The 24375-nt window shown below is 35.1% G+C and overlaps 1 protein-coding gene across 11 annotated transcripts in view; it reads right to left on the bottom strand.

Moving 5' to 3' along the window:
* Positions 1–24375, bottom strand: part of LOC113120487 (MAP/microtubule affinity-regulating kinase 3-like) — a 50969-nt gene continuing 26594 nt past the window's right edge. For 2 of the 11 annotated variants that reach the window (XM_026290321.1, XM_026290319.1), the window contains exons 5-19: positions 20032–20097; positions 19808–19878; positions 17109–17165; positions 15906–16142; positions 15422–15541; positions 14458–14557; positions 12650–12762; positions 11500–11650; positions 11212–11423; positions 10073–10176; positions 8780–8959; positions 6990–7259; positions 6447–6473; positions 2725–2769; positions 1–1398 (exon numbers count right to left, since the gene is read on the bottom strand). In XM_026290321.1, coding sequence (XP_026146106.1) covers positions 1053–1398; positions 2725–2769; positions 6447–6473; positions 6990–7259; positions 8780–8959; positions 10073–10176; positions 11212–11423; positions 11500–11650; positions 12650–12762; positions 14458–14557; positions 15422–15541; positions 15906–16142; positions 17109–17165; positions 19808–19878; positions 20032–20097 — 2099 coding nt within the window. In that variant the 3' untranslated portion in view covers positions 1–1052. Of the gene's footprint in view, positions 1399–2724; positions 2770–4974; positions 5353–6446; positions 6474–6989; positions 7260–8779; positions 8960–10072; positions 10177–11211; positions 11424–11499; positions 11651–12649; positions 12763–14457; positions 14558–15421; positions 15542–15905; positions 16143–17108; positions 17166–19807; positions 19879–20031; positions 20098–24375 lie in introns of those variants that run through there. The other 9 variants (XM_026290329.1, XM_026290320.1, XM_026290325.1 and 6 more) reach the window with 6 other exon arrangements.

Below are 24375 nucleotides of genomic sequence, written 5' to 3'. Positions count from 1 at the left end.
TCACTGATTTTCAGTTGTTTTAATGGAGACATTGATTAACCTTATTCTGTAATGAGTTACATTAATTTCCATAGTTTCCGACTCACAGCCAGACTTAGAAAAAAACGAAACAAACAAAATGTATATCAATATGCCGTTTGCTGCAAAACTAAGGTACATTATTTACATTCCGATAAACAAACAGAAACATCAAAACAAAACAAGAAGAATAATAACAACAGTGTGGATGGTTCTTAGGGATGGGAGTGAATACTGAAGCCTAGAAATGGCAAGTTAAAATTCTGAACTGAACGGTGTGCCAGAATGACTCTATGGTGCGCCCCGGGGGCCGGAGCCAAAGCAAAGACATTTCAAGAACGTCTGAAAGTGCTTCGTCATCTCTTCAGACACTTTGTAAGAAAGAAAGTAAATACTTAAAAAGACCAGGTAGCAAAATGTTCCCGATCACATTCTTAACGTTCCATTGCAGTAGCCCGTCTGAATCCGTGAGGTTTCCTGAAGTGAGGACGCGAGTCGCTTCCTTGGCACCAGAACCTCTCGGATCCTGTCCATCTTCAAAAAATGGTTGGGAAAGCAAAGGAATGGGTTGCTTTTAGGGAAAATGTGCAAATCAATGTTTTGGCATTCGAGGGCTGGAACGATAAAGAAAAAATACTGGAGAGATTAACCATCCTTCTTCTCCCTGTATGGTTAAAATACACATTTTCAGTCAATGATGTGATTTGTTTTGGCCCCACAGGGCACCTACTGCAGTAGTGCATAAAGGAAACAAAAAACTGAAATGAAACTGTCATCATTTTCCTAGTTTGAAACCATCCCACAATAATAATAATAACAACAATAATAATAATAACATTAATAATGCTTCAAAGATGCAGGAAATTATTGCCTAAGGCATGATTCTATACAATATTTTCAGTACATACTTTGTAAGTGTTAAAGGAAAACAATCCTTGTATCTGCTACTTGTTCAAAAAGAATATACACCTTGATTACTCTAGTTTTGTGCCTTAGTCCTTTTTGCTGCTTCTTCACATTTTCCACTTTTTTCCTCACAGCTTCAGTTCGTTGGCAATTTTTGAGGCGATGTTCTTGAAAGCGATGGACGTTCCTGATATCCGCTTGAAGCGCACGCCGTTTAGCGAGAGGCGGGGCAGTTTGCACACCTCCATCTCCCATTGGACCAAGCTCTCGGCGTGGCCGTCGCCATGGACGCACAGAAGCAGGAAGCGCTCGCGCTGCTCGTAATCGCAGTTGTTGGCGTCCAGGACTTTGCGGATCTCGCGCATCATCTCTGTGGGCTCCATGGAGGAGGTGGTCTTCATGCTCCAGGTGAAGCGTAGCGAGCGGGGTTTGGCGTCTTTATATTCCTCTTTCTGATCCCCAGATACATTACGACTACAAGAGACCAGAGAAAACAATAATTTTAGATCTAGTTAATTTTTCATATATAGCTTCCATTTTTTACTGTATGTTCAAAATTTTTAATATATTTTAATTGTATTTTAAATGTAGATGTACACTTATAATTAGTGTAGATGTCTATTTACAATTTGCAGTTTTAATTAAGTTTTTAAATTTTTTAAAACACCTGTACTAACCCCCCCCCCCCCCCCCAGTAAATTTGGGGTCAGTTTCCTCTTTTTTAACAGAATGTACTAAATATTTTTATTCAGCAAGAATGCATCAAACTGTTCATATATTTATAACATAATATTCATAGACATTTATAATGTCTCTAACAAACTAGATTAATGGCTGATGGAAATTCAGCTTTGCATCATAGGAGTACATTATATTTTAAAATGAATTCAAATAGAAAACCATTCTTTTAAATTGTAATATTTCACAATATTACTATTTGTACTGTATGTCTGATCAAGTAAACGCAGACTTTGTAATCATAAGAGACTTCTTTCAAAAACATTTAAAACCTTTTTTTAGTTAATGACAAAAATCCTTCTAATTTTTGTATTCATAATAGTATTTGTTTACAGTACTAACCTTTGTGTGCATTCTTGTGTTACTGTGATAGTAACGATTCTAATTTCCTTTGAAGCATAACAATATTAAAACTGACTTAGCAAAGCTGGAAGTGTTTGCATTCACATAGTTGTTTGTTGCAGACCATAAAAACAAGTTCTCATACAACTTTTCTCTGTTTTCAGTGACAACACATCATGCACTGAAGTGGGCATGCAGTGAACAAAAATAAGCATGCAAAGAAACAGAAACAGTGCAGTCAACAACTCAAGTGTGCAAAAATAAGAACAAAGATAAATGTGTTTGATTTTAAACTATACAATATTTCCAACCTCAAATTCAAACATGACAAGAAAACCCACTGTATGATGTTACATAGTGTTGTATGAGAGGTATGAGAAACTGCTGTGACCTTAGCAAACAGCACTAATCATGTTGTACTTCTTCTTTTTGCCACAAGGGGGCAGAGCAATAGAACTAAATATCAATGCAAACAAATGAGTTTGTGACAGATAAATATAAAAAATGAATAGTTGAGAGATACAGATTTGAACTTTATTGGACCATTTGAGACTTAAAAAGCCTCACTGGTTTTAAATTAATCCAGATGCCAGTTTATGTATGTTAGTAGAACATTATTCAACAATGAGGTTAAATCTGTGGAGTAATGTCAAGACTAAAAGGCAAAGAAAAGATGGGAAATGTAAAATCACAACTGTAAACCCAAATGTCGTGTCTCACCTTGAATCCTCATACCTCCCGTTTCTATCACATTCTGCCGGCACTCTTTAAAAACCGGGATGAAAAAGAGAAAAATAGTTTAGAGGCAAGTAAATCTGAAACTCAGCTGATTAAGGAAAGGAAGATAAGACAACAATAGCTTTTCAGACATCCTAGGACAAAAGAGAGAGAATCTCAAAGCCAATGTTGGAGAGAATGCCAACAACAGATACAATTTCCTGTTTAAGTGGAGAGGAATATTGGACATGCATTTATAGTTGACCTGTGTGGAGAGATAAACTGGAAAGGAGGAGACAGAGGGTATTACAGATACCCTTCCTGTACCCTATGAATCAGCTTCCTGTTCTAAATAGATTCCATGCAGTGGACACAACTGAGCTCATTTTGTCTGGTAAGAAAGACAAAATACGATTTAAAATGAAAAAAATGAAAAAAAAGAGGGAACATTTGCTTACAAAGAAATAATGTAGTCTTCTAGGCATGGAGAAAAGATACAGCTTTGAAATTAATTTTGAGAAATATTTTATTTTACTTTATTATTTTTTGACATATAAATTAATATTTCAAGATGTCCGCTGTTAAATGCAATGAGAATAAAGTTGAAAGCTGTTTTTGACACAGCTTACTCCAAACCAAATGACACACATTTCAGTTTTGGTAGCTTCATTTCATAATTCATGCCAATTAACAAATTATTTTTTGTAGTCGTTAAGATTTGCTATACATACTAAATAAATACTTTTATTAAGAAAGCATATGTCAAATTACTAAAACGTGATGGTTTTTATAATGTTACAAATGATTTCTGTTTCAAAGAAGTCCAAAGAAGTCCTCCCCTCAAATTAATAATATTATTAGTATTATTTTTAGCCAATTTTTGCAAATCGGCATATTAGAATGATAATGACATTTTAAAATATACTCAAAGATATCAAGTTATATTTATATTATTTACAATAATATTTCATAATATTTTTATTAGATTTTTTAAATTTAATTAAATTTTTTAACAAATGCAGCTTTAAGGACCATAAGAGACTACTTTAAAAACAACAACAACAACAAAATACTGATCCTAAACTTTTGAATGGTAGTAGATTATATATATTTGGGGAAAATATATATTAAATAATATATATTTTAGATATAAATACAACACAATTTTAGCACAAAAATGCTTATTTTCAAGCTTTTTATCTTAGGCAGCTGTATATAATGGAATGGACTGTTATTAAATGTATATTAACAGTGACACATCTGAACCCACTATCCCATTTTATGACATTAATGCTACATACTACAAAGCACATTAAATGCAATATATTCAGTTATAAATGGACATTAATCATCCATTTTACAGAATAAAACATGTAAAAGAGACTGGGAGAGGTCATGCAGCAGTGCGGTGGTGCAGCGGTCAGAGGAAAGGATGCTGGCGGATGCTGGAAGTGCTCTTATGGGGCAACAATGAGAGGCAAACTGCCTTTGACATATACATGTATATATAATTTTATGGTTTTAATTAGTGGTGGACCGATATATCACCAATGCCGATATATCGGCTGATATTTGGCAATTTGACAGTTTTTCTGCTCAGCCGATGTTTTTGAGACTTTTATTTTGATGGCTCATATTTGAAATGATGATTCCCAATGCACACAACCTTCCCAGAATATTAAGTGCCCTATTGATTACAGTGTTAACTTCCTTATTATATCGTGAAAAATACTTTAGTACAGTATAGTATTATAAGGTATAAGTATGTTTATTTTACACTTTTATTTTTTAATACATTTTCAAATGATTTCAAATTTCTTAAATATGAATTAAATTTTTTTTAAAAATTATATCGGCTTTATATCAGCTACGCCCCCCCCTCCTTTTCAAGATATCGGCAGTCAAAAAAAAAACAATATCTATCGGTCGACAACTAGTTTTAATACAACTTACAATCTCTTGGAACCATCTCTGGTAAAAAAAATAAACAAAAACAACAACAACCAAAAAACTATTAAAATCACGGAGGCTATAAACTTGTTTTGCCATTGACTACCATTCAAAATCAGCCATGCTATAATCACTATATATTTTAAAGTTTTATTCACATTTTTGTGTCTAAACTGAAGTACAAATGATGTCAGCAGAGTTTAACTTATATATATATATTACGTACACGTATATATTTCGGAATATTCTTAAAAGAATGACCAGACTCCAAATAAAATAAGCCAAGTGTTCTTATTTATAAAAAAACAAGAGCTTTCAATGTCTTTAACAACTCTTTAACGGGACATCTGACCAACTTTTGGATAACAAAAACTGAAGTTCTACATAAAAAAAAAAAAAAAAAAAAAAAAAGGTTATCTGTTGATATCATAACAGCGCTGGTGGGAATGAAAGTGCCGGGATTGCAAGAACCTGCAGGAACAACACGACTGGGCAGGTCAAAAAGGAAGAGCTGGAATCAGAAGATCCTGGGCAGATACTTCTGGAGCATGAAGGGTGAAACTGGGAAAGGGTGCTTGTCGCAAAAGGCAATCTTGGTACCTTAACTCCAGAAATCTTGTAAAGAACCCCTCTCAATCACCACATCTGTCAGCTGCTAAATTAAGAGCCCAGCACGGTGGCCTGAATTACACAACCAAGAGCAAGTCTGTTACCAGATCGCAGGAAATGCATTAATACATTTATTTCCTTATTGTCAGTTTAGATAGATATTTATACAGATTTTTAAGTAAAACACAGTATATGCTAATGATGATCTCAAAAAACCTTTCAGGAACACGTCCACACTATATTTTCACACAAATACATTTTAATGAAAAAATTACATGAAAGAAAATAAAAGCAATTTTTACAAAATTTACACATAAATTAAGGATGTTTTCTTGCCAAATTGTCATTACTGTAACAGAGGAAAAAAGTTGTCATTATTGTAAAGCAATATATTATATCTATATTATTTAGTAGCATTTGTTGTACTGCCTTCAATTTAATCAGATTATTTTTTATTATTATTATAACTATATTATAATATTATGAGTATCAGTAAAATGTTATGATAAAATATTATTACAATTATTTTTTATTATATATAATGCATGTTTGTATAACAAGACTACAGATTCATTATAGTATTTATAATTTTGTGGGAAAATATGTTGTAAATGTGCCATAAAAATAAATTAAATTCAATAAATAAATAAATATAAAACCTTTTTTTTTTAATAAAAAAAATTAAATAATGATGAAGGGTTAAATGTGACCCAGGTATGTTTTTATTCAGTTACATATAAATTAAAGAGGAAAAACAACATTATTTAATTTCAGAGGTTTTGATTTTTCATGGCTGACTGAACAATACCATCTTCAAACTAATGTTCCCACTATCATCTAACTGTACAAAACACACACAACCGTCCTCCTTGAAGATAAATGGCGTGAATGGAAAATGAGATCTAATAAGGAGTCTAATGGATCTATTGTGCTCAGTTGTAACCTGTGAACAGGCATGCATGGGTGATTGATTAGTAATGTCTGTCAGGTGCTGCTCATCAGAAAACAGCAGAAGTCTCCGGCATGCTCAGTCGCACTCCGTTTAAAAGAGTGTGTCAAAGGTGAGTGAAAAGCGATTAATTTGAAAATGGCTTCACACTAGGGTTAAGAGTTAAACTTCAGATTTCAGCGCTTATTAACTGCACACAGCCCATCGAGGGTCCTACCTTTTGTTAAACCTGAATGACATATTTCTACAAAAGAAAACAGAAAACAGAGACACTGATCAACATCTAGAGCAGATGTATCGTCTCTTGAGGAAATATAGGGGAATCTGATTCCACTGCCACTGACCTGGTGTTCGCAAACAAGTTAAAGCTACTAACTTAACTACATTTTACATTTACATTTATGCATTTAGCAGATGCTTTTATCCAAAGCGATTTACAGTGCATTCAGGCTACACATATTTTTTTTTTTGCAGTTCCGAGTTTATATCTAAGAAATCTATAGAGACTAAATCTCGAAATTCTGACTTCTTTTCTTGGAAATGCAAGAAACAAAGTCCAAACTGTTAGATATAAACTTAGAATTGTGAGATTTTTTACTCCTTGGCGGAAACGTTTCTATAAACCGTTACATTCTAAAGCTCGTTTATCTCAAATACCAAAAAATAATTAACTCCAAATGAACTCTTTCATTCTTATTCCACTGAAAACCAAATTCCGTAGGGAATAATGACTTGTGTTCAAGGTGCAGCGTTTGTTTACCTGCGTGTGAGCTTGGATGTGAGCTTTGTGAAGAGGTTTGTTGATCCTCGGCTCCGGGACTGTGAGAGCGGCGTGGCATCGTGTGATAAGGTTGGAGAGGCTGGGGGTCCGTTATAGGTGGCCGTGCGTCGCTCCCTCAGCTGGCCTCCGTGGAAAGTGCTGCGGCTTAGCGTGCCTCGTGGGAAACGCAGGCGGTCTGGGGGAGTCGCGCTACTAATGCTGTGGGTGGAGGCACCGGGGTTTCGCTGACTCGTCTGAGACGCGCTCGTACTGAAGAGAGAAGAATCAGGGTCGCATTATGATGAAATAGGAAAATCAGCAAACAACACTGGTTACATGTACAACCAGGTGGTCTTTGGACACTTAAAGGGATAGTTCACCCAAAAAATGAAAATTGTGTCATCATTAACACATACTCATATCATTCCAAACATGTTTGATTTTTTTTATCTGTCGAAAATTATTATAATTTTTTCGTTACAATAAAAGCCAAAATTATTATAATTCTTTCGTTACAATAAAAGCCATCTGTAATTAAACTAAAATTACAGATGTTGCCTTGGCACAAAATAGGTTATTATTAACAAAATAGGTTATATTTAAGCACTACAATAAAAAAAAAAAAAGAATTCCACCTAAATTAATAAATGACAAAAAGCAAATTAAATTACAAAAAAAATGAAAACTGAAAATATATAAATAAAGCCATTTTTAAAACAGTAATAAATACTATAACAGTATATAAATAATATTAAATTGCACTGAAATTGACAAAATTAGCATTTTTGAAAATTTAGCAACTATCCCTTTAAACCATAATTATACACGCAATGTAACAAAATATCCAACCAAAAAAATAAATCGCCAAACAAATGAAGTTCAACCTTTTCTCAGAACTAATTTATGTGATAAATAAAGCAGTGTTTTCTTGATTTTGAGTGTATTTATGTCGTCAGTTCTCTTCAAATTCACACAGGTTTCCTTGCAGAGTAACCACCGGTTTAATTCCTCACATTAATAATGAACATATTCCACAAATGTTTGACTGGCTAAGTCACTATTATAGGTTTGTTAGTTTGAAATTAAGTGACAAATATAGTTCAGATGTTGTTTTAAATTACAAACTAACGAACATCTATAATAGTGACATAACCTCTTAAGACCCGAGAAAAAGGTTTTAGGAAAAAGTTTGTTTTTTTCCCCCATGTCTTTACATTTTCATTAGGGTGCCACTAACTTAATTTCAGACATATTTGAAGACCAAGGTGATGGAGTGGTCATGGTGAAACATCCAATCATTTGGTATCTCTAAAAAAGCCCTGAATGTGCTCTGTACAGGATATCCAGACTTTGGCATCTAGAGTCTCAGAGAAATTCACAAAAAAAGAATGTCCTCACATGAGGCTGCAGGGTCTTAAGAGGCAATCTGTGCTCAAACTAAATTCTCAATCTGCACACTTGTTACTTGCATACCATAACAATCAAATGAATCATAAAACATCTCCACAGTCCTTTCACTAGTCATTTACCAGGTTAATGTAGTTCACATACTATATTAGTGGGTTTAGACACAAGGAAGTCAGTTAACGGCTTAAATGGGAAGATGCATGAAATCCTCAAAGGTTAAAACGCAACAGAAGCTCCACGACGAGTCCTCCTGGATTGGTTGAGACACTCTAGGGATGAGACGAGGATGGCGGGAAATCAAAGACGCAGACAGCAGAGAGGTCAGAGGGCGTTAGAAGGAGAGACACACTAAGATTAGAGACCGAGGCTAAATTTGTCTTTACTTGGGCCTGAAGAGACCAGAGGTGCCGTCGTTGGGCGGCAGGGTGACGCGGCAGGTGTGTCCGGAGGCCGAGAGGGATGTGGCCTTTTGGTGGCGCAGACGGACCGAAGCCGATGAGCTGGCGAGAGCAACGGCATACGCTGTCGGACTCGTTCTGACACATCCCGACATTTCACTCAGGCTGGCCAATGGCAGGCGGCCAAATAAACAGCAGTGGGATGGATCAGATATAGGATGTACGAAGAAAGCAGAGCATATGAGATAAAAAAAACTCAGAGCAGAATACAAAGAGAGAGTAAAGTAGGATACGTGTGGATCATGATGGTCGACTGGTTAATCTGAATGTGTGCCTGATGTAAACCCCTTAAAAAAGGCTAGCTTAACAAGATGGTTTACTCAAAATAAAATCATTTACTCATCCTTATGTCACTCCAACCTGTATGTCTTTTTTCTTCTGCAGAACATAAAACTTAATGAAGGTCAGTCAGGTCCAAAACTATACTGGACCCCCATTGACTTTCATTTTATGGACCAACAAAAAAAGCCTCATATGCTCACAGAGGCTGCATTTATTTGAACAAAAATGCAGTAAAAACAGTAATATTGCTAAATATTATTACAATTTAAAATGACACTTTTCCAAAATTTACTGCTCATTGATTATTCTTTTTATCAATGTTAAAAACTATTGTGCTCCTTAATATTTTGTGGATCCCCAAACCAAAGTTTTGAACAGTAGTGTATAAAATGACATGAGGATGAGTTAAGGATGATATTATAGATAAAATATATTATCTTTTGTAGATATTATATATAATTATAAATGTTTTATTTAATTGTATATACTATTTATATAATAATAATATTTTATATTATTATTAAATATGTTCATGATATTTTGACAAATACTGGGGTCTGAAATGTAATTCAATAAGCATTTACACTAGGCCATATTGCAATTTGAATTGGGTTAATTATATAGTTTCATCAGTAACGTTCAGCAATTCAGTCCACATGATAAAGTAATGTAAAGTATTAAACCAAAGCTCCATCTTCAAATACTGCAAAAACAAAGAGACAAAGCTCCACACGCATTTAGAAACCTGTAGATGAGAACAACGTTTTTTGTGAAAATATCTTGTTGAGTGAGGATGAAAAGACGCAAGTTGTTCATTGTTGGCAGTCTTTGGTTTTGAGCAACACGGTGGCGTTTCCTGTAAACCGGTGTTGATGTTGAAAGGGAAATGGATATTCACAAGCTCTGACCTAAAAATGAGAGGTCTCAGAGACTCACCTGTTCTCTTTGCCGTTCTGGATGACGGCGTGGCGGTCTGCGGCGTTCCTCTCACTACACACGTATGTGTTTCTCCTGGTCATGCCGCTAGAAACAGAATTGCTCTGCAGAAATACATATTATAGTGTGAGTCTTAACCAGTGACGCTTGGATATGAAATATTTAATTTATCCAAAAACCGAAACCAAAAGGAAACTGTGTTTAATGATCGATTCATTCATTAAATTGATTTACTAATCAAAACTAAAACAGAAAGTTGTCACATGTTAACTTTATGTTAACTTTAATTATATAATTGTTTCGGTTGCACTTTATTTTACAGTACGTGTACGTACATGTACTTATAGTGTACTTACAGTGTACTTATCTAAGAAAGTTCTGGTAATACAAGGTAACTACGTGGGTTAGGGTTAGGTTTAGGGGTAGGTTCAGGGTTAGTACCTAGTTATTACATAGTTATTGTAATTACTATAATAAGTACATAGTATGTACATGAGGAACAGGACTGTAAAATAAAGTGCTACCATTGTTTCTACTCTAATATGTTAGTAAAAAGAAATACTTTAAAAAGCATTAAAGAGCCTCAAAACCACATTTTGCAATAAACCTGACCGAATTTTAAAAAGATTGTTTTATTTTAAAAGGAACAAAGCTTATTGTTATTGTGGTAACTGGATGGTAGGTGCACTAGTGAAGTTTTGTTCATGAATCAACTGAAAACAGCCCTAACTAAAAGATCTCCTTAAACAAAATAAGGGTAAATTAAAACCTCTAAATTTATATTTCTTACAGCTGACTGACTTTTCACTCCATGCTTTAGTCTCACTGAGATACTATTATAGTTTCTAATATTCTAAATGTATAAAAAACATTTTTTTATTTATTTTTATAAAAAACATGTTTATATTGTTTTCCTTTTATTTCAGTTTTAGGTTATTTCAGTAAATAAAGTAAATTAAAATGAGAAAACTAGCTGAAATAAAAGTTTTCTTATTTTATTTTATTTTCAGATTTCAGAGTTTATACTAAGTATTTTTTATTTAAAGTTTTGTTGATGGTAGTTGTAGTTCACTATATAAGATTCTCTTAAGATCTATTTTATACAACAATACAAAAGATCATGGGTGGTACCAGCTCACCCCAGGGGCACCGGCGTTCTTTTTGCGGTCAGGAATGTCGGCCTTGTTTGGGTTGTTGGCGTTGCCCAAAATGGGGCTCGGTGGAGCCATGCCACGGCTTCCAGATGAGCTGGACTTACGTGCCTGTGCACTGCCCTCCTCTTTATGGTCACTTTCTGCAGAAGTGGTCTGACTTCTCTTGGGGTAACCCACCGAGGGAATGGTTGGACCAGCTGTAGATGGAGAAGAATGAAGATTAGAAAGACAAAGACCTCAAAGCACTAGTTAAAGTCCAAAAAGCACACTCACCCTGGTCACTGTAACGACGCTGTTTCTGGTTGGAGGAGACATTCTTTTGGACTTTGAGGTGAGATGGTGATTGGCCGTTATTGTGCTCGCCGTTGGGTCTGGCCTTCGCCAAAGAGAGGTTACTGCTGGAGCTGGAATCACTCACCTCCAACTGTGACCACACAAAATAAAATGTAAAAAGTGCATGAGACAGAAACATTTTTTATTGTGTCTGGATGTACAGAGAGAAGTGAGTGGATGCAATTGGTTAATCCAGTTTGATAAGATAACCAGTAATAAAGGTTAAGAATGCTACAAGTCTGTAACATTCATAATAAGATGTAAAATATAGCCAGATGTTTGACGATGGTTATAAAGACTAGCCCACACTCCAGCTAGGCAGGAAAGGGTTGTCTAACTGACATGACCTTTATGGGTGGGTAAATCTAAATCGATGACACCACAATAATAGAGCAGAGTGCAACTAAGTGGTAACTCACTGAAATAAAGGTACAACAATTTCCATGACAGGTTATACAGACGATGTCAAATACACCAGGGGAAAATGGTTACATTTTGTGCCTAAAGCGTCCAAAGGTAGACTATAAATCTGCAAACAAAGCAAATGTATTGTTGCAAGAGTATATATTTATTACTTGCCGAATTTGTGCCTTAAGGCTGAGACTAGGTGTCAAATCACACTAACATATCTTCCTCAGACAAACTACTACTGTTCAAAAGTAATTTTGTTAGCAAGGATGAATTAAATTGATTAGATTTGACAGTAAAGATATTTAGCAAAAGGTTTCTATTTCAAATTTTAAAAGCTGTTCTTTTGGACTTTCTACTAATCGAAGAATCTTGAAAAAATAGATAATGATATAAAATGAGCATATTAGAATGATTTCTAAAGGATCATGTGAATGAAGACCATTTATAATATATAATAAGTTATTAAATTGTAATAATATTTCACAATATTTGCATTTTTTACTTGATTTTTTAAATTAATTACTTTTCCCCCCCAATAAATGCAGCCTTGGTAAACATAAAAGACTTTTTAAAAACATTTAAATCTCAGACATTTGAACTGTACTGTATGCTCTCTTTTAGCTAGTTCTTAAGGCCCCCAGCTGTGCATTGCAACCAAACAACATAGTGAATAACTCACCTCAGTAGACTTTCTTCCTAACAGCAGGTAGGTAGCCGTGATTTCGTCGTACTTCATCCTGGTTAGAGATTCGTGGATCTCCTCCCTCGAGTAACCCATTCCTACCATGATATCTGCAACAAACCATATAGCAGCAGTCAATGTAGGATAACTTTTACCAGCTGTTGACTTTTGAAGTTTTTCAAGCCAAAGGTGTAGCATTGAAAATCTTTCCTGAGATGATAAAAGCATCCATCTGGACTCTTTACATATTTGTGCATAAAAAACAGTGATATATTAAAAAGCAGAGTAACTGAAAACTGAGCTACATGCATTTTAGCCAACCTTCAAAAACATCCCGAAAAAAGTTTTAACATGTTTATTCTAAATCTTCATAAATAATGACTTGCTACTTTGTATCTCAACAGCCCTTGTAAGTAAAAAAATTAAAATAAATAAAGACCAAGTATAATTCTTGGTATCCTTTTAGCTTTACTATGAAAAAGCGATAAACAACTCTCAGTGACATTACAGTTTCACGTGCTAGACTAAATGTGACGGCGTCCGCTCAATTGAGCTGTTCCTGCACTAGCTGTAAATGCTTTTCGGGACACAGAACTGGGGCTTAGAGATCAATGGAGACAGGCCTGCAGCAACAGTGGAAAGAACAGGGCCTGTTTGAGCTCAGATACCATCGGACCCGTGCACTCTGCTCAAACCCACAGGCACACCAACCACTATCAGCGTCACGTTGAAGGAAGCATGCCAGACTAACAGCTTCTGCTAAGCAAAGAAAAAATGGTGATCGACTCTTACGACTTTACCCAATGCACTAAATCCAAAACATCTAAATATTTAGATCTCCCTTAATGGCTTTCATAAACCTTAAAGCTCTGGTTCACTCCCACGAAAACTCACTAATAACAATAAAATCCTATCTCTTATTACGCCTGTATATTTGGATTCGGTTTTGTCTATCCAGTTAAAAACAAAAAAAGCTGTGACTTTCACAAACGTCAGAGCTCAAAAGTTGCCTTTAAATGTGCAATTAACCTGGACATTACTATTCAGGTACACTATTGTTTAAATGCTTGTGCTAAATGCTTAAAGTGTCATGATTCTGCCCTCGTGTCCTTGATTTTTCCTAGTCTTGAGGCAGGATCATGACAGACCCGTGTTTTGTGTACAAGCGCATGGCCTTGTCTTTGGGCCATGTGCTTGTGTTGTCTCGTTCCCTTGCCCCGCCCCCCTTGTTATCCTAGTCGTGTCGTGATTGTCCTATCTGTAACACCTGTCGTGTCTTAATTGTTCCCCCTATTTAGATCTCCTAGTGTGCTCTGTCCTGCGTCGGTTCATTGTGTTTCTCAGATGTGTTCTACTTATGTGATCGTGTGTGAGATTGTGCTGTACCCTCTGAAGTCCTTGTATTACCGTGAGTGTTTGTAGTTAGTGTCAAGAGTTTGTTTGTCTTATCAATCCTGCCCTGTTAAGTTGTTTAGTTCCTGCCCTAGCTGTTGTTTTCCCCCTCGTGGGTTTTGTTTTCCCCTTTTTGTAATAAACCCTTTGTTTGAGAATCCCTGTCTGCACCTGAGTTCCTCCCTTGCCTAAACCTGACATAAAGTAGATAAACGGCAGTAATGAACGTGATCATCAGTAATATGTAGCCACAGGACAGTGGTATTAACTTTACTAGCACAACCACAGCTTTTAGTTTATGTGTTAAAGTTAAAATAAAAACAGCAACAAATTTAAATGTAAAAGTCACATTTTTGACTTTGAAGCCCCCAGTCCTAAAAATAATTGCATGTCATGTAGTGCTGATCTCATACCGATTCTCTTCTGATCAGAGATGTCGAGCTCCGGCTCCACAAACGGCTTGAGCTCGTCCTCCTCGCTGCCTGCGTTTATCCATCGATCCTTCATGATTTGCTGAAACAGACATATACACGCTGTGTGAGAGGTTCCGCTAGATCATAAATATGCATGATTATGCAGGAAACAAAATACATTTTTTAAAGTGGGTCAATTGGAAGAATCAATCTGTTCCCTAAAGATAGACCTGAAGGTAGAACAGATGATTGTTTCTGCAACAACAAAGTACCTATGACTTGAAATTCAAATACAAAAATGTAAATGTTTAGGTTTTAGATTTATGCGTGCATTTATAAAAGTTCTGGCCATATTTTAATGTTTGGCATATCATTTCATCACTTGTAGTACTAAATAAAGTGGCCCATATGAAAAAACCACACACACACACACATATATATTAGTGAGTGGTATAACACCCACTTGAGTGCACTGAGCCTCTAAAATTGTCAATTATTCATCAGCAGATGTCATTTCAATCTGAGCTTCTTGCAACAGGACTATAATTCAGCATGTGCATTATGGGCCATGAAGTGAAGAGTATATAACCTGCAAATAATAATAAAGCCCCCAAACAATAGAGGCACTGTGTCACTGGAACTCTAAAACAGCCAGGGTGTGTCTGGGAATGAGTGTCATGTTAAATTAATTGGGAAGAGAAAGCATGCTGTGATGAAAGGGTGCACTCAGGCTAAAGGCTGTGATGGAGGGAGAACAGAGGGAAAGAGACTAGGGTGTTTTTTTATTGGGAATGTGGAAGAGAGGTTTATGTGTTTCCATTAATCAAGGTGGCACCTTCTATGAACACTGTACACTCTAGAGTCCCATTTCTTTTTTAAAACATTAGATGCATAAATTCTACTGAGCTTCACAGGCATTTTCTGCATACTTCAGTTGTAGGCCCTATTTATCCTGTATTCTCACCTCAAGTGTTCCCCGTTTGACAGGGTTCAGCACCAGGAAGCGTTTCAGGAGGTTCTCGCAGTCAGTCGACATGTAGAAGGGAATTCGATATTTGCCCCTCAACACCCGCTCACGAAGCTCCTGCAGGTAAAATGTCATTTTGGCTGTAAAATCTCATCAGATGAGATTTGAATTCAAATATATGCACACTTGTGGCACACATCTTGAATGCATTTTTATTGTGTCTTCATTGACTGTTACCACTATTTCATAAACCTAATAAGCCACGAGAGGTTGCACGATGCAGTGACTTTACCATCTTCCTTTGCATTATGCTTGAACAACTATAATGCATATCCTCATATGGCTTATTGCTTTAATAAATCACTGCTTTTACCCAGGATTTTTCATGAACTACTACACAAATCCACAGCTTCTCAGTTGTACGACTCTCTGTGAATGTTTAGGAGGGCAAAAGAGACCTTTCAGGGATGCGGACACTAACCTTTAGATTCTGTCCATCAAAGGGCAGTGATCCACTGACCAGTGTGTAGAGGATGACCCCCAGACTCCACACATCCACCTCAGGCCCGTCATACTTTTTGCCTTGGAAAAGCTCAGGGGCCGCATACGGAGGGCTGCCGCAAAACGTGTCTAGTTTGTTCCCAATAGTGAATTCATTACTGAAACCGAAGTCTGCGATCTTAATGTTCATGTCTGCATCCAGCAGTAGGTTTTCTGCCTGCATGAGAGAACAAGAGGAGGAGTGAGACAAAGAGTCCCTTTTCATGCAGATTTCATTCATAAATAATTAACGAAATGCTAAGGGAATTTATAATCTCATCACATGAAAATTAATATTAATATAAATTATAAATTAATTAAATATGAATTTATTTTTAATTCAAATAAATATGAATTAAATGTTATAATGCTAGTATAATTAAATAATTGTAATAAATAATAATCAAAATAATAACTATTAAAAAAGAGTATCCTAAATTGATTTTATTTGGCTTGAAATGTGATTGAGACAATTATTAGAATAATTTTTTTTCACCCGAGAACATTTAATAAGCAGAGATCATTAAATCTATTTTTTTAAATAATGTTTTTAGTTATAAAAACAAATCCTAAAATTCCCTGCTTATTTCCAGGTTTAAATTCAATTTACAATCCCAAACGTTGCACTTGACTGTAAGCATAATGTAATGCATAATGTATGCATAATGTAAATGTCATTTCTCTAAGACGCTCCTTACAGTTACTCCTTTCTAACATGCATTTAAGCAGACAGGAACACATAGCAGAAGAAAGAGTAAAAGTGACAACACAATAAAAAAAGACCCACATTTCCACCTGGCTTCCTGCACACGAGTCATTTAGACAGCTTCACTCTGACACTGGCCTCATGCATCATTTACAGAGCATCAGTCTGGAAACAAAGTGTGTAATGGAGCATGGAGACTTGGAGGGGGAAAGCAGAGGTAAGGGAGACTGGAGAGAGGAAGCAGCATCTTCAGGGCTCTTGCTCATGTTCTGTTCTCCGTGCCAAAATATTCCGTGCCAAAGTACTATCTTATGCACCATTTTGGTACAAAAGCAGCATCTATGTGCAGGGTTTTTTAGAGAATAGCAGTTCTGGTAGAAGATGAACCCAACAAAAGCTGTGACTTTTTGTTTTGCCGGGACAGAGAGATGACCTTACCTTGAGATCTCTGTGCACAATGTGTTTTTGATGGCAATACTGAACCGCTGATACAATCTGAAGGAGAAAAGGAGACAAGAGAGTTTTAGAATGTGGACAGAGACAGAACTGACTGGATGAAAGACAGCCAGCCAATACACCACATTAACTGGCATCATTGCTTTTCCCAGAATGCCATTGATTGGACGGGGGAGCATGTGTGCTGAGGGTCTGACACATGGTCTGGGATGATAAATGAGGGGGGAGAAAAAGCCTTGCTGAAACTGACTACTTGGAGCTCAGCTCTGAACCAGAATCTGGGTGTGAGGTTACTTACAGTACAGTAGTGTAGAATCAATTCTTGAAATTTGCAATTTTTTCCACTTTATAATAATAAAAGAAGATCGCTAGTATCTCGGCATGTAATCCTTGTATTTGGATACAAAGCAAACTAATTTCAAGAATTGACTGATAAATTCTATTATTGACTTGAAATCATGTTTCATGTGAATGGAACCAAGCGCAAGATCCTCCTTTTTTTTATTGTTGATACAGAATACAGTATCAATACAACATTTTATGTACACTACTATTTCAAAATATGAGGTCAGTGTTTTTTTTTGTGTGAATAAATTAATAGTTCTATTCAACAAGGATACATTCAATTGATCAAAAGTGACAGTAAAATATTTAGAATCCGAAATTGAAAATAATCATAAGAAATGTTTCTTAAACAGCAATCAGCATATTAGAAAGGTTTCTTTTTAAATGGATGCTGCTCAGTGCGAGTATGAAAAAAAATTAATACTTGTATTGAGAAAGGATGCATTTAATTGATCAAATTGAGAGAAAATAAAAATCTATTGTAGATAAAGGCTGTTCTTATTAATTTTAATATAAAAAAAAAAAACACAAATATCCTCTCAATTACACCTCATAATAATTGTGGATTTTCTCGTCTCGTTCTGAAATGCACAACATTCTGGCTACAGTTTAATATTCATGCAGCTTTATCTGACTCCCAGACATCAGATACAGGGACAGATTTCCATTTCTTTCTCCGGCTGGTGGAAGAATCTGGTGGTTTTTCTGCTCTGCTCAGAAATCTCAGCGGTGCTTCGTGCCTGACCCAGATAAGCTGTCTCCACAGCAGCAGCACAGGGCTCAGACGGAGGAGAGGAGGAAGGGAGGGAGACCCCACTGCTATGACTACAGATGTCTGCATCAGCTGCGGGCAAACCCAACGTCCTCGTCCATTAGACCGATGGGTCGCAGTGGGATGGATGGAGGTTGAAAGGGGTCTTGGGGTAATTAAAAGGAGCAAATGATGCTGTCAGTGGGTGGCTGTCTCATTAGAGCTCTCTCACTCAACTCAACACCTGGAGCTGTTTTGTTGACAGCACATTTTGGCGTAAATGCAGCATCAAGCGACAGTAAAAGCTTATGGTTGCCATCACTGTCTGTATTTGTCACCCCATGAGTCATTTATTACATTTAGCTTATGATAATAGAGGGGTTTTTAAGATTAATGGAGTAGCATTCGGCAGGTCAAGTGATCTTAACATGGTGGTTGTAAGAAAACATGCTTACCTTAAGGTAGAAAAAAAAACGTAAATATTCTTTATTAATCTAGGACAGCGATGTGTCTAGCATCGTTTAAATCTATGAATTTATAGGATTTTTCATTATTATTTTATTATTAAATTAAAATATTATTTAAAAAAAATTGTCAACAAAGCCATTTTTTTAAATCTTAAGATTTAAAGATTTGTTGACAGAAAAATACTATTGTTCTAACTAAAATTAAAACCAGAATTTCCACTCCGTTTCATTTTAAATAAAAAAATAATTCACTGAATAAACTAAATTAATGAAAAATTAATGAATTGAATTGAATTAATGAATAATTTAAATTTATAATTATATAATTTATTAATTATAAAAATAAAAATATACAGACATCTTACAAAATTGTGACAAAAATGCCCAAAACACGCAACAAAATTACTAAAATTTCACCTAAACTCATTCAAAATATGAACAAAACCTTAACAGTATTTCACTGCTACTAAAATATTACTGGGATCGAATACTAGCATACTGCTTACTGCACAGTAGGTTAAAATAAAATAAAATAAAATAAATAGCATCAGGTTAAATATCATGGACACATATAGTTATGTATTTGAAAAAAAAAAAAAACTTATTTTTGTGCAAAAATGGCTTAACTTTTGTAAGTCTGGTCAAATAAGAAGGAGATTGTGGTTAATATAGATACATTTGTTTGGACGCAATAGAAATTGAGTTTGAATGCAATGCATTGTTGTCTAGTATCTGCACAGTAAACATAGTGAAAAACTGCATTATGCTATTTCAAACACTCCCAGATTCTGAGAATTGGCATGAAGCTCATTAAAGCGCACTGCTGCTGCGGTGTCAGCAAATGAATTTTGACGAGGACTTGTGGTGATCCACAAGAGGTTCTCAAACTGTTCAAACCATATTTAGTTTATGACCCCAAACCAAAAGTCACGTATATGGGCCACATTCGGCCCACTGGGAAACCCTACACACGGCTTCCAATCACACAAGCGTCTCCCAATTGCAGTTCACAGCTTGCTGTTTCCAATGCAACCAGGAGGAGTGTGAATGGACAGAGCGGCCCGGGTGAGAGTTATAGGGCGGGACAGGGCTGTATCGAGTGCACTGCAGTACTGTACCTGTCTAAATTTAGCTCTGGCCTCCTTCTCCTTCATTCGTCCATGCGCTACGAGGTAGTCAAACACCTCCCCTGTGGAGAGAAGAGACGCACATGGCGAATCATATAGCGCTCTTGGTTTCATATGCTTCATTATGCAGATTCACAGGGTCAGTTGCACAAGATTACATAACATAATATGGAGCTCATAAGCAGTCAGTGTCACATTAGCTTCATCAAACTCACCACCACTGGCGTACTCCATCACCAGATAAAGTGTCTTCTCTGTTTCTATGACCTCAAACAGCTTTACTGTAGAAAGAGGAAACATGAAAATCAGTTGTTTATTAATCATGCAACAATACATATTACCATTTTAGTTTAGTACTGTGTACTAATGTAAAATACTACTGCTTTTGACGGCATTGATAATGTTTCTGACAGGTAATATGATTATATTTTTTGCGTTTCCCTTGACGAATGTGCTATCCTGTCAGCAATAACCTGTGCATGGGCTTTTTTGATTACTGTTAGTTTAAGTTCAAGCAATGCAGTGTTGCCAGACATTGCTAAAATTATTTAAAAAAATTATTTTTTTTATTTAATTTACTTTTTTTTTTTTTGCAAATAAGATAAGATAAAATATCTCGGACCCTAAACTGAACTTTCTAAAGTGTCCAATTAAGTGGAAAATACAAGTCAAAAGAGCAAATTAGTAATTTAGTGAACAAATGATATTTTTGAACCTCAAACATTTACCAAGCAAAGGTGTGTGTGTGTGTGTGTATATATATAAATATATATATATATATATACACACACAAACTGTATACACACACTTTTATTTAAATAGTCGTTGCATTTTTGTTGTTTTAATTCGATCAAAAATACAATAAAACTGTGATACTGGGAAATATTATTACCATTTAAAATAACTTTTTATCCATTTAATAATATTCTGAAATGTAATTTATTCTTGAATATCCTTAATCTCTAGGAACCATTACTTTAGTCTTCAGTGTCATATTTCTTTTTATCAATGTTGAAAACAATTGGTGGAAACAAATAGAATGCTCATAAGGAATTACATTTTATAGATGTCTTTACTAACACTTTTGACCAATTTAATGCATCCCTGCTGAATAAAATTAATTTATTAGGGTTAGAAAATGTATGTAGGGTTACAAAGAAACCTCTTGAACGGTCATGTTATAATTATTATTTTTTTTAAACATATATATACAATATTGGTCACTGTTAAACTCATGAACATTAACCTAGATTAATAAGTGCAGTTAAACTACTGCACATTGTTAGTTCATGATACCTATAATGAAAAAAAAAATGGATGCTATCTTTATTCTTTTGATTTTGGGATGTTAAATGACCTGGGCATTTCTTCAAAAGTAAAGTATTTCCTAAAACCCCATGATTCATCATCCTAATCACTGTTTCTCCAGCCGTACTCCTAAAGCATCTAAATGAGCTGAAATGTAATTGCCAGAGCTCTTCCCTGTTGACCTACAACTGCACAGACATGCGCTGTGGCTCCAGAAAAACGTTACTGAAAGCTGCTTGAGATGTGATTGACATGCCAGGTTTAAGTAACACTACCCGATGACACACAGCATCAAACATGTACTCCCAACATGTATGCTAAATTTAGTAACAGCATGAATGCCAGCAAAGGCAGCGCTCTGCTTCTGTTCAGAGGCACACAAACACATTTGTGATCTGTCAACAAAACTTAATCTATTCAGAAAATAGGTCATCATAAATCTGTCAGGCTATATTATGCTTCTGCCATCATCTTAAAGGAGTGGTGCGCCTAAAAATTTAAATTGTGTCATTATTTACTCACCCTAGCGTTCCAAATTCTTCGATGGAACAAAAAAATTGGTAACACCATTTTAATTTTGGTAACAAAATTTTGTAACATGGAACAAAGAAATTTCGGATTAATTATTATAAAACTCTTGCAAGCTAATGGCAGCTCATAATGATCATCTCTGATCATGTGTGTCAAGCTATGAAGCACCATTATAGTAATCCACATGACTATATTTTAAGTATTTTAAAGTCATGCGATAGCTCAGTGTGAAAAACAGACTGAAAATTAAGTTTATGCACCATTTGGGTTCAGAAAGTAAGAATCACAATTCTCTACATAAGGAAATGTATTTTAATAATATCTTTTAAATCTTTAATGTCCAAACTTCTGGTATATCCTTAGGTGGAGATCCAGTCTGCAAAATAGATTGAATTGATGGAAATAATTGTGTTTAATAGTCATATTCCTGGTGAAAACTTCATTAGCCATGATACAAAATACTGTCAATTAAAAATCTGTATAAAAATAAAATACAATTTTTATATATATATACAGTACAGACCAAAAGTTTGGAAACATTACTATTTTTAATGTTTTTGAAAGAAGTTTCTTCTGCTCATCAAGCCTGCAGTTATTTGATCAAAAATACAGAAAAAACAGTAATATTGAGAAAAATTATTACAACTTAAAATAATAGTTTTCTTTTGAAAATACTTTAAAAAAAATGTATTCCTGTGATGCAAAGCTGAATTTTCAGCATCATTACTCCAGCCTTCAGTGTCACATGTAACATCCAGTCTATCACATGATCATTTAGAAATCATTCTAATATTCTGATTTATTATGAGTGCTGGAAACAGTTCTGCTGTCTAATATATTTGATGAATAAAAGGTTAAAAAGAACTGCATTTATTCAAAATAAAAATTCTAATAATATATATTCTAATTCTAATAATAAAAATTCTAATAATATATATTCTAATAATATATTTTCTTTACTATCACTTTTTATCAATTTAACACATCCTTGCTGAATAAAAGTATTGATTTTATTTTTAAAAAATTACTGACCCCAAATTACTGACCAGTAGTGTATATTGTTATTACAAAATATTTATATTTTAAAAACATTTTTTTTTTTTTTTTTTTACTTTTTATTCATCAAAGTATCCTAAAAAGGTATCACGTGTTCTGAAAAAATATTAAGCTTTAATATAAAGTTTCCAACTTTGATAATGAATCATCATATTAGAATGATTTCTAAAGGATCATGTGATAATGATCCTAAAAATTCAGCTTTGCATTACAGAAATAAATGATAATTTAAAGTATAATAAATTTAAAAACAATTATTTTAAATTGTAATAATATATCACAATATTAAAAATTTTTCTGTATTTTTGAGCAAATAAATGCAGGCTTGATGAGCAGAAGAAACCTCTTTCAAAAGCATTAAAAATAGTAATGTTTCCAATCTTTTGGTCTGTACTGGTTCTTTCTGTCATTAAAGCTTTTTGTCAGATTTTTTTATTTTTTTGCATCATATCAAAGTATGAATTAATGTGAAGTGCCTTGTAGTTGCTAAATATTTTAAGACTTTTTAAGAATATTTGTGGTATCTGATGCTCATCCTTTTCTCACATTAACTATCAAAAGACTTGTATACATAGACTATAAAAACTTTTGAGTTTTGTTTGTTCATTTGTTTTGACCTCGATTCATTACAAGAGCTGCATAATGACTTTTCAAATATTTCCACCGACCGAAAATAACAGCATACAGGTTGCAAACAACATGAGGGCAAGTGCATGATGACAAAACTTTCTTTTAGCGCTGCCCTGAATGTGCCAGGCTCCGTGTTTGACACAACCAGACCCACATCAACGCCACCCACATCCTCTTCAGGCAATCCACTCCGCCTTTTTCCCTCATTTGCGAGAAAAGGACAAAAAGTAGGTCATCTCTGGAGCAGTGATAGCGTGTGACCAGACGCTGTACTCTTACGGAGTAGACGATGCCCGAGTGTGTGCCGCCACACAGATAATTGCAAAGGGCATTGCATGTGAAAGCGGAAGCGAGCGTTCTCATGACAACACACTGGATTCCTGATTCCTGGAAAGATGCTCTACATTCTGTGAAATAATGAGTACAGATGAAAGACAATCGAATGAGGGGGGAGCGAGTACAAAGGCTGGCTTTCAGAGGTTATATGAGGAGGCTGATGGAGGTAAATTCAGAATGAAGGAGAAAGGTTAGGAAGTGTGTGGGCCGTATCTGAGAGTTTGCAATTACCTTTCTTCCTACTCGCTGTTAACACATTACCTTCACGACAATGCATCAAACACTTTCACTGGTTCAGTCATTCATGTGAAACACGCATAATGTGCCAGTGGAACAGACATGGCTAACACGACACAAACACACACAGTATAGACGAACTGAAAACAATAGGGCTGGGAAGTCTGATTCATTTAAACAAATCAATTCATTTGGACGCTGTTTTTCAGTGACTAAAAGAAACAGTTTGTACTGTTACATTGTTTTGTACGGTGCCCCTGAGATGACATGTTCAGTTCACTTAGTTTTGCAGTGGCCACTAGGGCTGAGCGATATATGAAAAAAAATGGTCTCGATATTGTCACATTTTTTTACGATATCCGATATAAATCTCGATATGTTTGAATTTGCATGTAAATAATAAAAAAACTGGGGGAAATAGTTAAACAAGGAGTTTTTTTTTTTTTTTTTTTAACAAGGTT

Source organism: Carassius auratus, chromosome 20 (assembly GCF_003368295.1).
Source record: "Carassius auratus strain Wakin chromosome 20, ASM336829v1, whole genome shotgun sequence".
In the NCBI taxonomy this organism is placed as follows: Eukaryota; Metazoa; Chordata; class Actinopteri; order Cypriniformes; family Cyprinidae; genus Carassius; species Carassius auratus.
The sequence above is the reverse complement of the archived record's forward strand: the minus strand, read 5'-3'. Positions and strand labels throughout refer to the sequence as shown.